The following is a 15,619-nucleotide window of genomic DNA, read 5'->3' on the forward strand; positions in this document are numbered from 1 at the left end:
CTTCTTTTCTCATTCTCCTATTTGGTTTCCTTTTTTTCCGTCTTTTCTATTTAATGCATTTAATGCATTTAACTCATGCGTCTATCAGGCTGCCAGGCATTGTCCTGGTGATTATATACCATATATATAATTGAGTATAAGCCGACCCGAAATATAAGCCGAGGCACCTACTTGTACCACAAAAAACTGGCAAAACTTATTAACTCGAGTTTAAGCCTAGGGTGAGAATGCAGCAGCTACTGTAAGTGGAAAAGAGAGTCAACAATGCCCATTTGCAGCATCACTGTGTCCCCCATCTGCAAGCCTCAGCCTGTGTCCCCCATCTGCATGCCTCAGCCTCACTGTGTCCCCCATCTGCATGCCTCAGCCTCACTGTGTCCTCCATCTGCATGCCTCAGCCTCACTGTGTCCCCCATCTGCATGCCTCAGCCTCACTGTGTCCCCCATCTGCATGCCTCAGCCTCACCTGATTGGCGTTGTGCCGGCGTTATGATCTCCCGGCGCTGTCCCCATCTGCAGCCTTATCTCCCAGGGCAGTGTGATATATTCAGACTAGTCAGCGGCCATGCAGTGTACCAAAGCCCTGCCTCCTCCTCGTCTTCATTGGAACATTGACTCGGTTTCCCAGCAGTGAATCAGTGTTCAGCCTATCACGGACGATGAGGAGGCGGGGCTTTGGTACACTGCATGACCGCCGACTAGACTGAATGTATCACAGCACCGGGAGATAAGGCTGCAGATGGGGACAGCGCCGGGAGGACTCGAGTATAAGCCGAGGGGGGCATTTTCAGCACAAAAAAAGTGCTGAAAAACTCGGCTTATACTTGAGTATATACGGTATATGTATTTTTTTCGTCATACTTACCTGTAAAATAATTTTCTTTGAGTACATCATGGGACACAGAGTTAGGCTAATATTTATTACCTGCTGGGTTATACTTCATCTCCAGGTGAATGGACACTGGCATACCAAAGGTCTTCAGACAGGAAGTGATCCCTATAAAACCCCTTCCATACAGGAAGTAATTCAGTTTTGTAGCAAGCACTGAATCCTCAAAAAGAGGGGAGGGACCTCTGTGCCCCATGATGTACTCAAAGAAAAGGATTTGACATGTAAGAAAAATGAAAAAATTCTATTTTCTTTTTCATACATCATGGTTGTCTAGATCCTCGGGTTTCCGCAGATCTAGACAAATAAACCTTGACTGCCCGGACAACGTCCAAAGAATGCAGTCGTGTTTCTTCCGCCGAACAAGGCTGAGAGAAAAAAAATTAGGCAAAATAATGTCCTGATTTAAAAGAAATGTTGACACCACTTTTGGCAAAAGGGATGGAACAGGTCGCAACACAACCCCGTCATGGTGAAGGATCAAGTATGGTTCCCTGCACGAAAGGGCTGCCCACTCCAACACCCTTCTAGCCGAGGGGATAGCCATCAGAAAGGCTAGCCTGCATGACAGCAAGTCTAATGGAATCTCCTTGATAGGCTCAAATGGTTGTTTCTGTAATGCAGACAACACCAAGGTCAAGTCCCAAGGACACATAGGTGACCTAATGGGGGGAAACAAGCGAGTTGCCCTCTGAATAAAAGGTTTGGACCAGTGAATGGGAGGCTAAAGGCCTTTGGAAGAATACTGATAGGGCCAAACTTGACCTCTGATTATACTCAAAGCCAACTTGATTTCCACAGCTGACTGTAGAAAAGAGAGAATTCTCTCAATCACATATTTCCAAGGATGCCATATTTTGGCTTCACACCAAGCAATATAAGTCTTCCAGACCTCATGATAGATCTTCCTAGTCACAGCTTTTCTTGCATTCACTAGGGTAGACACCCCTCGTCCCAAGATGCCACGGTCCTTTAACACCCTGGCTTCAATAGCCATGCCGTCAAATTTAGAGACTGTAAATTGGGATGGAATATAGGACCTTGAGACCGTAGATCAGGCTGCTGTGGAAGCGCCCATGGCCCGTCTATTGTCAGTCTCACAATCTCCGGGAACCAGGGACTTTTGGGCCAGGCTAGTGCCACCAGAATGACTAACTCCCTCTCTCCGAATTTTGCACAACAAATGTAAAAGGAGAGGGATCGGGCGAAAGCATAAACCAAGGAGTACTGGCTCCATGGAACTACTGCATCGGAGCATCTGCTCCAATTGCCAGGGTATCTCTTGTTCGGGACACAAACTGCTGTAGCTTGTTGTTGAACCTGGATGTCACTAGGTCGACCTCTGGCCATCCCCAACATTTGTAAAGTTCCTGGAACACCCCTGGGTGTAGGAACCATTCCCCCAGACAGATCTGCTGGCGGCTGAGATAATCTGCCTTCCAGTTCTCTACTCCCGAGATATGAACTGCTGATAGCATCGGCATATGTCCCTCTGCCCAGGCTAGTATGTGGTTCACCTCCTTCAGAGCTGAACGACTCCTGGTACCACCTTGGTGGTTTCTATAGGCTACTGCAGTGGCATTGTTGGACTGAACCCTAATGCAGGAGTCCTGAAGCTCCGCCGTCTAGGACCGTAGGGCTAGACGTACTGCCCGTAATTCCAGGACGTTGGAATTACGGGCAGTACATCTAGCCCTGGGCAGGATCTGTTCTGTCCTTGACCATTTCCCCTGAGCTGCGAGAGCTTCTAGGGTCGCTCCCCAGAACATTGGATAATCCAGGGCTCTGTCCTCTTCTGTTCCAAGCCAACAAGATGTCTTGTTGTAGGGGCCTCAAATGGAACTGGGCATAGGGCACAGCCTAGGAGGATACCATCCTCCTTAGAAGACTCATACAGAGCCGAATGGAGAGTTGCCTGGTGCCCCTTATCTGATGCACCTGATCCTTCAGGGCACAGATCCTTGCGGGTGGCAAGAATATGCTTGCTTGGATCAGACCTAAATACTTTAGACTTTGAGTTGGTCTCAAGGTTAACTTTTCGGTATTTATGATCCAGCCTAAGCTTTCCAAATACCGCACTGTGCATATTATGCTCTGTTCTAGAGCCTGTAACGAGTGATCTCTGAGCAGGAGGTCGTTGAGATACCCGAGCACCAGGATCCCTTGGGCCCTTAAAAGATCCAGTACTGGTGCTAAAACCTTTGTAAACACCTGGAGAGCTGTAGCAAGCCCAAAGGGTAGAGCCACAAACTGAAAATGACATTCCTCTACTGCAAATCGCAGGAACCTCTGATGAGGCTGAAAGATGTAAATACGTGTCCTTTATATCGATGGAGGCTAGAAAGTCTCCCATCTGGAGTGAGGCTACTACTGAGCGGACAGACTCCATCTGAAAGGACTGGATCAGTAGATACTGGTTCAGGGATCTTAGGTCCTGTGTCCCAGTTTGGTTTTCGAACCGTAAATAAGTTAGAGTAAAACCCTACGCCCCTTTCGGGTACAGGAACCTCTACAAATCACTCCTTGATGCACTAAATGATGTAGTGCATGAAGCAATTAAGTTTCTTTTTGGAGGGTCCGAGGGAACGCTGGATCTTAAAAACCTCTGAAGGGGAACCCCCGCAACTCCAGCTTGTAACCGCGGGATTTAGTTGAGGTGACCCACTCGTCCTGAACTATTGTTCTCCAAATGTCTGCAAAGTGCAGCGGCCTTCCCCCCACCCAATGGAGTGGGGGCATCCCCTCCAAACGAGGGCTTGGTGCTGGGTTTAGAAGAATTTTGGACCCAGGGCTTTTTCTGGCCCTGGCCTTGCGGCTTGCCCCTAGCCCTAGTGCCCTGTTGGCAGCGGAACTGCCTTGGCGCTGAGACATTTGAGGAAGCAGTCCCTGAGGTTTTAAACAAGGGACGCCTGGTGCTTTTCTTCACAGGAAGTAGAGAACTCTTCCCTCCGGAAAGCTTTTGGATATATTTGTCCAAATCATCACCAAATAAATGTTCCCCATGAAAGGGGAAACCTGCCAATAACTTCTTACAAGGAAGCTCGGCTGACCAGTTCTTAAGCCAGAAAAGTCTGAGCATATGTACAGACAAGAGAGCCAAACGAGAAACCTGCTGTATTGAATCCTTTAAGGCGTCAACAGCAAAACACAGCGCTTGAGGAATATCTGCCTTATTTTCAGGCAGATCATCCTCCTGGTTAGGCCTCTCAGGCCGTCTGATCTGATCCTTTACGGACTGGCAGATATCAATTTCTGCAACAGCTGGCTGAATAGCTGAACTGGCCAAAGAAAAGGAAGCCTTCAATAATGACTCCAATTTCTTGTCAACAGGGTCTTTCAAGCCCTGTGCGTTATTTACTAAAGTCAAGTTCTTGTTTAGGGAACAGACTGCTGCATCTACGACTGGCATGCTCCACTTCTTCACTAACTTTTTATCCATGGGATATAAAAGGGAAAACCTCTTAGGAGGAACAAAAAATCCTGTCAGGATGTTCCCAATCAGCATACACAGCCTGTTCCAACAGAGGGTGTAAGGGAAAAGCCTGTGTGGCCTGAAGAGGCCTCAGGGATCCCAAAGAGGACCAGGGAGGCTCAGTAACCTCTGAAAGAGGCAACATAAAGGCAGAATGAACCATTGCAGTAAGAGTCAGGATCAAAAGCCTCCGTGATTGAGAGGCAGATACCATCTATCTATCTTCTTGTCCAGATTGCTCGGAAGCAGACTCATCCGCCAGGCCATCCACAGAATCCTGAGCTTTAAGCTCTTCCCCATCCTCAACCCATTCCTGCTCCAGACTAAGAGGCTCCGGGGAGGGGGATCGGTTATGCTTCTTGCCACCCTGCGGGATGGAGTCAATCATGCCAGCAATCCTGTGCTCTAACCCGGCTAGGGCTGAGGACAGTTCATCCTTAGTGAAGCAGCAGCGTTGACTGTAGGCACAGTGGCTCAGATTGCCCGGAAGCCTCTGGTCCTTCAGGGGATACAACACTAGGGATACGACTAGGTTCATAAGGAACTACTGATGACATAGGCACACTTCCCTGTAGTGTTAGTCCCGCTCCTCTTCTTTCAAGACATTTACTAGCCACAAAAACGCAGTACCTGGGTGTAGTATTAACACACCTCAAAAGGGAGACCCTTTAATAGGGCTCACCAAGCCCCTATGAAACAATCCTGCTAAGCACCTTTAGCCTGCCAAGCAACACCTGGTGACTCACGTGACACGAGTAAGGAGAATTGAACTGCTGCACGTGCCTGCTCTGTGTCCCACAGCTGCCTTCTGGAAGCACTGCATGCTTGGCATACACAGCTTAAATAAGCTGGCTGTGCGCCGGAACGTTCTGTGCATGCGTGCGCACGCACGTGATCCTGGCGAACCGGCGTGGCTGTATTCGCATATGACACACATTTTCGTGCACCCAGATAAAGGCTACAGCGCATGTGCGGCGAAGCTGCGTGCGCCATGGCCGCCAAACAAACTGCTGAGACCAGCTGAATCAAGGCGAAATGGCGCACTGTTGTGCGCCATCACACAGGTAAAGAAAACTGCCAGACACAAGCAAAAAAGGTACACTTTGCAAACACCAAAGCTAGCCCAAAAACTCCCCTGTCTGGTCACCGCACACAGGTGTCCAGCCTCTAGCTAGCTTGACTGATTGTTACAATCACTGGGACAACCCTATAATAATAATAAAGGGCTTTCACTCACCCGTCCAGGCACAGGGCAGCTTAGAAACTAGGAGCCCAATCTTCCCCCTTCACGACAGGTTCCTGTCACTTGAGGACCTTCAAGGACTGGGTACCCTTTTCATGTTTAGAGTCCACTCCCTTGGACCTGTACAGCAACCTGCAAAAATGCCTTAGCGCTGTGGTGTCCAGGATTCCATTTCGCAGGGTCCAGTCCCTGAGGCCGCATTACAGGCAAAACCTTGCAGGATCTTGAGTCTTCTTTGCGAGGCTTGGGTACCATTTATCTAAGCATATAAAGCCTGTGTCAAATGGATCCGATCGGTCAATCTCTTGATTCCTTTAAGAACCGTTTGTGGGACTAGAGACCTGGAGCTCTGAGAGCTCAAACAACCATGCCATCCAACTTGCAGACACTGGTAAAAAAATTTAAGTATGGGAGGGGTTGTATAAGGGATCACTTCCTGTCTAAAGGCCTTTGGTCTACCAGTGTCCATTCACCTGGAGATGAAGTATAATCCAGCAGGTAATGCATATTAGCCTAACTCGGTGTCCAATGATGTATGAAAAAGAAATATATTTTTTTTTATTATTTGCATTCTATTTTCCTCAACAGTGAGACACTCAAAAATAAGAGTCTTTTGTTTAGAAAAATTAAGCTCTATATTTGAACATTTTTGTTTTCAAGTACCATGCAGCGTGATATGATTCCCTACGATACCTTTGATAGTGACTTTGGGACTTTTGCTGCTGTGGGATGTCACTCATGGAACTTGAATACTGTTCTTGCACATTTCTTCTATGCTTGTTTAATATATATATTATAAAGTATATATATTAATAGACATCTGTGCAGGAAACCACACAGATGTCACTGAAATCGTCGGACTGACATGCGGGAATGAAATCGTGCGAGTTCAGCTGAGCTTGCACAATTTCATTCCCGCAGCAGTGTGAACCTGGACTTAGGCGTGAAATGTATGCCCAAAAAAACAAAATACACAGAGCCCTGTCTCTGTGTAAACACTGTTCAGAAGCGTCATTCAGAAATACAATGTAAAATTGTTACATTGTACATACTCTGTTGCATCTGTAGATTGAATAGATGACCTTTGACTTGCATATGTTGAGCAACCCTATCAGTTAAAGAAAAAAACAAAGGTTGTTCCCTAAAGTTAAAGAAAAGCGCAAGTCTATTTTTTTTTTAAAAATCATTCTCCCTCCTCTTACCTATACTGCCTAACAAGTAGAAAGAAAGATCTGTGTACTTACCCATTTTTAATCTTCTCAGATCCAGTCATGTGATCTTGCAGCTACAGCTTAGGGTAGCTCGACAACGGGTAGAAATTCTGAGAGCCATGACATCACTCCCGTGGCCCATATGTTGTCAGTGCTCCCTCCTCTCCCCTGCAGCAGCCACTAACACTGGGGAAACTGAGCTGCAGGATCACATGACTGGACTGGAGCAGATTAAAAATAGGCAAGTATACACATCTTTTACACAGTTAGGCAGGATAGTTAGGAGGAGGAATGAGGGAACATTTTTAGGAATAGTTAGACTTAGGCTTTTCTTCCACTTTAATATTACTTGGTTAATTCTAATCAACCATAACAACCTACCCCTAGCTACTTTTTTTTTCTTTTTGTTTGCTTGGTTCATTTAGTACATTTGTTTGTCACGTAAAACAATGAGCAAATTTGAAAAAAGGCCTTTATTTAATTTGTAAATAACTGCAATGCTATGTACCAGAATCATAATTTCTCTCTTATAAAAATAAGAAATTGTAGAATCAAAATATTTAATCTACAGTAACACTGTTTAGGTTTTCTACAGATTTATATCTGTAGAACTATCTATAGTTTGCAGAAAATAACATTTTGAAAGACAGCATCATTAATATAAATCCTCCTTTGTCCCAGAAAAAAAAGCAATTTGTGTATTACCTTATCTTAAGTAATGACAAAGTTACTGCCAAATCAATAGCCATATAGCCAAAATGTAAATTGCTCTGCTCCATAAGAGGTACACAGGTGCAAGAGTTGAAATGGTTAATGTAAAAAAAGGATCAAATGCCAAAATGTCATGTTATTCAGTGCACCAGCAAATCCATAATGCAAGGTGCAAATGTACTATGCTGCAGTAGTTTTAATTATTGCATACCTATTTCTTTGCTGCAGTGTTCTACAGGATGCATTTTCTACTGACAATAGTGCAAAAAAAAAATCTTAAGGTAAGGAACAAAACTCTTTCTGGATGAATTGTTTACCTGCTTCCTGATATGTATTTTACCCCAGCTCACTACTTAATACATCTGACTAAACTACTCTATCCCTATCTGCAAATAATGGTATACTGTAACGATTAGAATAAAAGATATAGGCATACTGTTAACTATTGATTTCAATAAAAAAGTATGAATATTAAAGCCATTAGGACTTACTTTTAAGACTCCTTGTTGAATAAGAGGAGATGGGTGATTGACCAATACAATAAGTACATCTGGTTGAATAATTTCATTGAAAACATCCGCTACCATTACATCAGGCATGGTGAGAACAACACCACACAAAAGATCATAAAGCCCGCAACACACAAGATGAATGCAATTATCCATTGAGCTATAAAAACAGAATAAGTCACATTCATAACAAATATTTTACGTATAAGAATACACGTTGTACATTATATGAAATATGATGAAATACCTGTGTCCTTGCCAAAGCTGGAGAGCAACTAGGTTATATTTGGTTATGCAACTAGGTTGTAGCCAGCCTGAGCTCTTACCATTTTCAGCATTGGTTGGGTTTTCCCAAAGCCTAGGGTCTCCTCCATCAACTAGAATAAAGGAAACCTATAGATCCCAGGTGTGATGCAAGGTCAGGGGTAGCGGAATATGTAAAATTTTAGAATTACAAGTTTAGGATTAACCCCTAAGGGCATGAGAAGTTTATGTCACTATACTTTCAGAAAGAAATTGTATGCCTAAGTTATAGAATAAAAAAGTGTAAAAGAGTCATCATTTCCTGTGGTAAGGCTATAGCCTATGTAGACCCAAATCCAGAGGCCTATTTTAGTGTTAAAAAACCCTAGTGTTAGGCAAGGTTAACCCATAATAAATGTAAAACCACTGAAATAGCCCAAGCAAAAATGTTCACCTTCTGTAAGGAATTCTTCAAATGGGGCCCAATTCCCCCAATGAATAGATAAGGAGACTGTAAAGCAGACCCTGCACTACAAGCAAGGTGGGCTTATTTACCGAGAACCCTTCCCATGCCAATACGATGTGCCAAAATTATAAAAAAAAAAAAAAAAGAAGAAAATCAAAGTATGATTGAAGTATAAGCTAAAGGAAGATGAAATGTCCTCTCGCTACTCCCACATGGCCCTTAGCATGTGTGTGGAGGAAAGGAGAAAAGAGGAGCAATAAAAAAAAAAAAAAAAAAAGAAGAGCTACTTTCCTCAGATGGTCTGTGTGTGAATGATTATTGCGAGGCAGCTACAGTTGGTAATTTAATTTAATTCAGCGCACTTCCAACACACATAAAACAGCCAACCCACATTGTAATAGACAAGGTGATTAAATCCAGTGTATTTAGTTCAACATTATTTATGCTAAAATGATCAAGAAATAGAATACCAGTCAGAATGACATATCTAAATTTATGTTAACATCTGCAAGGGGTGAATGGTAAGCAGCCTACTCATTTTTCAGTGGACAGTGAGCTAGAGATAGATTATAAAAAACAGATTCCTGAACTAGAAAACAGGGAACTAACCAACAGAGCCAAACTTCCTATTTATTGTTTCCCCTCAAAAATTATGTTTAGTAGGTGTACAAAAATGGATACTTTCTAGCAGGTAGTAATAAGCTTGGTGTGCAAGAGCCACCATATTCTTCATCACCCATGGCATTCTTGTAAGCAGCTGTGAAAATCTTTAAAATGCTTGCATTGGTCAACTTCTCCCTCTCCTGAACAACCCATCCCTCCTGCCGGGGCTGGACCAACCAAGCCTTTGCCTGCCCACAGCGATTCTCAGGTCCGCCACTTCCTGGGATCCTGCACTTTTCCATCTTGGGCCTCCATCTGCGAAACTCTCAGTGCACCCTCTACAGTCATATTGCCAACTGCAAATCTGCCACTGGATTTCTGCCCTCTTTCCCATTCCAGAAAACAGCCTTTGAGCACATCTGTCCCCACTCATCTGGATCCCGGGGGACGATCTCTTTGATCTGCTCCTTAACTTCGGGGGGGGGGGGGGGGGGGTTTAGTCTACATTTCCACCGATATGAATCCAAATGGGAGCGTGACATAGTGGCTGTGGCTACTTTAGACTTTGAGGGCTAAAGCAAAGACTGGTCAATTGCAGCCAAATGTTCCTTTAACACAATCACCTTGGAGGCAGCTTACAAGGTCCTCCTTCGCTGGTACTGGTTTCCGGCCTGCATAGATCACTCAAACTTGTCATATAGTGATACATGTTTCCGGAGCTGCGGCCAACATGGAGAGGAGATCCATATCTGGTGGCCCTGCTCTTGATTGGTGGGATTCTGGTCAGGGGTCTACAGCCTCTTATCAATGCTTTTTCACGTTCCTTTCTGCAAGAGCGTTCGGCATGCGCTCCTCCTCCATTGCCCCCTTCCAGGCCTCTTCTGCTACCAACAGGAGTTGGCCACTTACATTTTCATTAGGTGCAAAGCACGCCATTGCTAGGGCCTGGAAGCAGCCCTTAGCTGGGTTTGCAGAGGTGAAGGGAATTTTAACTACCCTCATGATGCATGAGAAAATGACCAGTATTCTCCACTAATCCCATTCCAAATTCCTCAAAGTGTGGAGCCCATGGTGGTCTTATGCTCGCCCCACTCTGCCCCATTCTGGACCGCTGTAGAATGCAGTCCAGACCACAGGTACTGTCTTCTTCCCACCACCCTCTTTTTAATATACAGTGGAAATAAAAAGTCCACACACCCCTGTTAAAATGTCAGGTTTCCGTGATGTAAAAAATTAGACAAAGATAAAGCATTTCACACTTTTCCACCTTTAATGTGACCTATAAACTGTACAACTCAGTTGAACAACAAACTGAAATCTTTTAGGTGGAGGGAAGTAAAAATAAAAAAAATAAAATATGGTTGCATAAGTGTGCACACCCTTAAACTAATACATTGTTGAAGCACCTTTTGATTTTAACTCTGAAGAGGAGAGGAATAAAAGGGGCAGAGGCCCTTGTTTGGACTTTTCAGGCAATGGACAAAAGTATAATAAAACACTTTTATTAACAAACAAGATTACAACAGACAGGTCATATATAGAAAAGAGTTAAAAGCATACAATACATATTGACAAAAAATTGACACCAAATAGATGCTAGTGAGCCCCTGTGCGTCAACGCGTTTCGCTATTGCTTCTTCAGGACACACAGGGTTTTGGTTGAAAGAAAACAGGTCTCAATATAGCTACCTCACAGATAACCAGTTGTCTACACATGGAAATCTCCCAGATGATCAGAAGTAAATCACCATTTATAACAGGAGGTGGACTCTCAATAACACCAATAGCCGGAGGGTAGGCTGATAACGTACATAGATATAGGTATATCATTCACCAGGGCAAGATGGGGATGAGAAGTGCAAAACTTGAAAAATCATGGATAATCAAGGAGGAGGCAAGAAAAGCCTCTCTGACCCTTAACAGTCCACATTCATTTGGAGATTAGACAAGTAGTTCCAAAAGACTGGAAAAAATGCTTTCAAATAAATTGAGCAGGCATCAACCCATCAGATGTCTGTAAAGTCCACTGTGGTGTTTAAACATGCAGCGGTGACTAATGATTGAGTAATCCCCCCAGGAACCTACAGAGTGGAGCTGCCTCTCCCATTTCCCAATGAATGTGGATGTTAAGGTTCAGAGAGGCTTTTCTTGCCTCCTCCTTAATTATCCAGGATTTTTCAAGTTTTGCACTTCTCATCCCCCTATATCAGGGATATGCAATTAGCGGACCTTCAGCTGTTGCAGAACTACAAGTCCCATGAGGCATAGCTAGACTCTGACAGCCACAAGCATGACACCCAGAGGCAGAGCATGATGGGACTTGTAGTTTTGCAACAGCTGGAGGTCCGCTAATTGCATATCCCTGCCCTATATGTATTTTATACTTTTAACCCTTTTTTATATATGACCTGTCTGTTGTAATCTTGTTTGTTAATAAAATCGTTTTATTATACTTTTGTCCATTGCCTGAAAAGTCTTAACGAGGGCCTCTGCCCCTTTATTCCTCTCCTCTTGTGAGTTAAACATTATACGGATGTGGCCTTAGGAGTGTTGTTTCAATCATTTACACCTTTTGATTTTATTACAGCACTGTCTTTTTTGGGTATGAGTCTATCAGCATAGTACATCTTGACTTGGCAATATTTGCCCACTCTTCTTTGCAAAAACACTCCAAATCTGTCAGATTGCGAGGGCATCTCCTGTGCACAGCCCTCTTCAGATCACCCCACATATTTTCAAATCGTATTCAGGTCTGGACCATTCCAAAACTTTAATATTCTTCTGGTGAAGCCATTCCTTTGTTGATTTGGATGTATACAAAAAAAGTGTAGCGTTATAAACTTAAAAAATTAGGTGAATAGTGTTTTAAACACAAATCAAGTGTATAACATCCAATTAAGTCTTAACTTAAAAAACTATGATGTACTCTATATAGTACAAATACAGTGCACATACTGTGAACAAATGTAAAAAAACGCAATGCAATATTAGTATGAGCTAAATAGTAAATAAATATGAGCTAAATAGTATGAGCCTCTCATGACACAATACGAAAACGAGGCTTGGTCCCGTTTTCTTACTTCCTGCGGGCAGTTCTCTTTTTTCTTTTTAATATTAAGATAATTTAAATATATTATTTCTTTTGTGGGATTAATAGTACTTTGGACCTTTATATACGCAACGGCCAACTCAAATTTAAGGTTTTTTAACCGGAAGTGATGCAATTTTGTTACACTTCCGGTATTATGACACTTCCATAAGGGGTCATTAGTGCTTTATATAGCGGTGAGGTGGGGGGATCCGCACCCCAGATGACGGCTCTTTAGCAGAAACGCATTGGGTGGACCCTTCACAATTACTGCTACTCAATTTTTGTGCTTTTGATGTTGTTCTAATATGTGAGTCTATTTCTGATACTTTATAATAAACCAGTGTTTACGTTATTATGCTATGCGAGTCCTTTTATCCATTTCTCGCATGGTACACGAATATTCGTTTCTGGCCTTTTATTGGAATATTACTTTCTATGCTGTACGGATAACTGTGGATGTTGAACTGCCATCTTGGTTTGGAAGTCATTGAGGATATCTGAGAAGACGCATCATTCTGGCCAGTTGGTCTATAAGCCTTTTTGACTTTGATGACGTAAGTCCTCTCAAGTCAACAACCTCTGGTAAGCCTCTCGATGTCTTCGGTGACGGCTTCTTTACCACCAACAGCTTTACTGCTCACTTTTGTTGCCTCCAAGCCTCTACATTGCTCTTCTACTTACCCATTTGATCCAGTTGATCCCTCAGCCTTTGTGACTTGGTCGACATATCTTTCCAAGTCATTTAACCTTTGGTAAGCCCCCTCACTTTTCCTTATTATTTTCAACAACATTGGTGGACTTTCGATATATGGTTTCTTAGTGGTGTTAATTGCATCTGAACTTTTTGGACTTTATTGTTTTTTATTTGAATTTCTGTTTACATTCTTTATACCTCTGTATACCATATATGTACTACACATAGTGTACTATATTTAGCTCATACTAATATTGCATAGTGGTTTTTTACATTTGTTCACAGTATGTACACTGTATTTGTACTATATAGAGTACATCATAGTTGTTTATGTTAACACTTAATTGGATGTTATACACTCGATTTGTGTTTAAAACACTATTAACCTAATTTTTTAAGTTTATAGCGCTACACTTTTTTGTACACTTTGCTCTACTACTTGGGTCTATAGGTGTGTTGGCTGCTATTTACTTCCATTTTTTACGCAGCGCTGTATTATTTATATTTTTATATTGATTTGTATGTATGCTTTGGATTGTTGTCATGCCGAAAGATAAAGTTCCTCTTCATGTTCAGCTTTCTAGCAGAAGCCTGAAGGTTTTATGCCAATATTGACGGGTATTTGGTAATTCCCTCTACCTTCACTAAGGCCCCTGTTTCAGCTTTAGAAAAACAGCCCCAAAGTATGATGCTGCCACTACCATGCTTTACTGTGGGTATTGCGTACTTTTGGTGATGTGGAGTGTTATTTTTGTGCCAAACATATCTTTTGAAATTATGGCCAAAAAGCTGAACCTTAGTTTCATCAGACCATAACACGTTTTCCCACATGCTTTTGGGAGACTTCAGATGTGTTTTTGCAAAATTTACCTGGGCTTGGATGTTTTTCTTCGTAAGAAAAGGCTTCCGTTTTTCCACTCTACCCCATAGCGCAGATACATAGAATACGGGAGATTGTTGTCACATGTACCAAACAGCCTGACCAGTTTTCTTCTCGTCTTTTCATCAATTTTGGAGGGACGTCCAGTTCTTGGCAATGTCACTGTGGTGCCATATTTTCTCCACTGTGTTCCATGGTATATCTATTGCCTTGGAAATTCTTTTGTAGCCTTCTCCTGACTGATACCTTTTAACAATGAGATCCCTCTGATGCTTTGGAAGCTCTCTGCGGACCAAAGCTTTTGCTGTAGCTAAGAGAATGTCAGGAAAGACCTACTAGAACAGCTGAACTTTGAGGTTAACCAGAGGCACTTTAAATGATGGCAGGCCTGTACTGACTCCTATTTAACATGAGTTTGAATGTGATTGCTTAATTCTGCACATCGCTACATCCCCAGTTATAAGAGGGTGTGCACACTTATGCAACCACATTATTTTAGTTTATTATTTTAACTTCTCTTCCCTAAAAGATTTCCGTTTTCCAATATAGTTGTACAGTTTACAGGTCACATTAAAAGGTGGAAAAAGTTCTGAAATGATTTATCTTTGTCTAATTATTGTTAACAGCACAGAAACCTGATATTTTAACAGGGGTGTGTAGAATAAATATATATATATATATATATATATATATATATATATATATATATACACACACACATATATACATACACACACACACATACACACACACATATGTCTCCAGGAACTTCTAGTTAAATAAGTCAAGCACTTAAAAGAGAAGTATGGCTGCTGCACCGATCACAACTGCAGTTGTCCCCCGCCGCCTCTAAGACTGAGTACTGAGTGATCACAGACCGCTGATCACTCAGCTCTTGGTATTCAGCCTGCAGAGAGCTGGGGACTGTCAGTCACTGACCCTCTGCCCCTCCAGCCCTCACTGAAGTAATAGACTGTGCAGGGGGCGGGAGTGGCTGGCTCCTGCTCTCAGCTGCTCGCTGTGAGGCTGAGCCAGCTGCCAATCAAGGCATCTGGATAGATCTTTTCAGAGCCTGGACTGGATCTGTGACATCAACCGACAGCAGGATCCAGGCCTGGTTCACACTATCGCGGGTGGCTGCTGCAATCATGGGAATTGCAAAAGCACCATGAGATTTCCTGGCCTCTGCGTTTGGAAAATGGTACAGGAACCTTTTTACTGCATGAAATGCAGGCACAGCAGCCCATTAAAATAAATGGACTGCTGTGCCCACGCAAACTTGGCTCACAGACCTGTGGTAAAGCGAAACAGGCCTTAGCCTGCTGTCAACTGAAACTGGGTTACAGGAGTGCAGAACGAACTGCAATCCTGTGACTCTTGGGAAAAGTACAGCCAAAATAGCGTTGGCTATACTTCTCCTTTAAAGCGGTCTTAAACCTAAAGCCAAACATTTAATTTACTGTAGCTTACCAAATTCTTATATTTTCTACTTTTTCACCTTGTGGTCTGGCCAGTAAGTCTGTTTTTTTCTTTTCTTTTTTTTTTTTTTTTTTTTTTTTTTTAACAGAGCAAGCTCTCCTATGCAGAGTGTTAAAACAAACCATTTA

General features: G+C 42.9%; 1 protein-coding gene across 2 annotated transcripts in view; it reads right to left on the bottom strand.

Annotated features, from left to right (window-relative positions):
• The window catches only part of LYST (lysosomal trafficking regulator), a 556,505-nt gene that overhangs the window by 264,131 nt on the left and 276,755 nt on the right, over window positions 1-15,619 (bottom strand). For both annotated transcript variants that reach the window (XM_073627506.1, XM_073627507.1), the window contains one exon: window positions 8,018-8,195. In XM_073627506.1, the coding sequence (XP_073483607.1) occupies window positions 8,018-8,195 (178 nt within the window). The remainder of the gene's footprint in view (window positions 1-8,017; window positions 8,196-15,619) is intronic.

This window comes from Aquarana catesbeiana, linkage group LG04, assembly GCF_042186555.1.
Source record: "Aquarana catesbeiana isolate 2022-GZ linkage group LG04, ASM4218655v1, whole genome shotgun sequence".
Taxonomy (NCBI): Eukaryota; Metazoa; Chordata; class Amphibia; order Anura; family Ranidae; genus Aquarana; species Aquarana catesbeiana.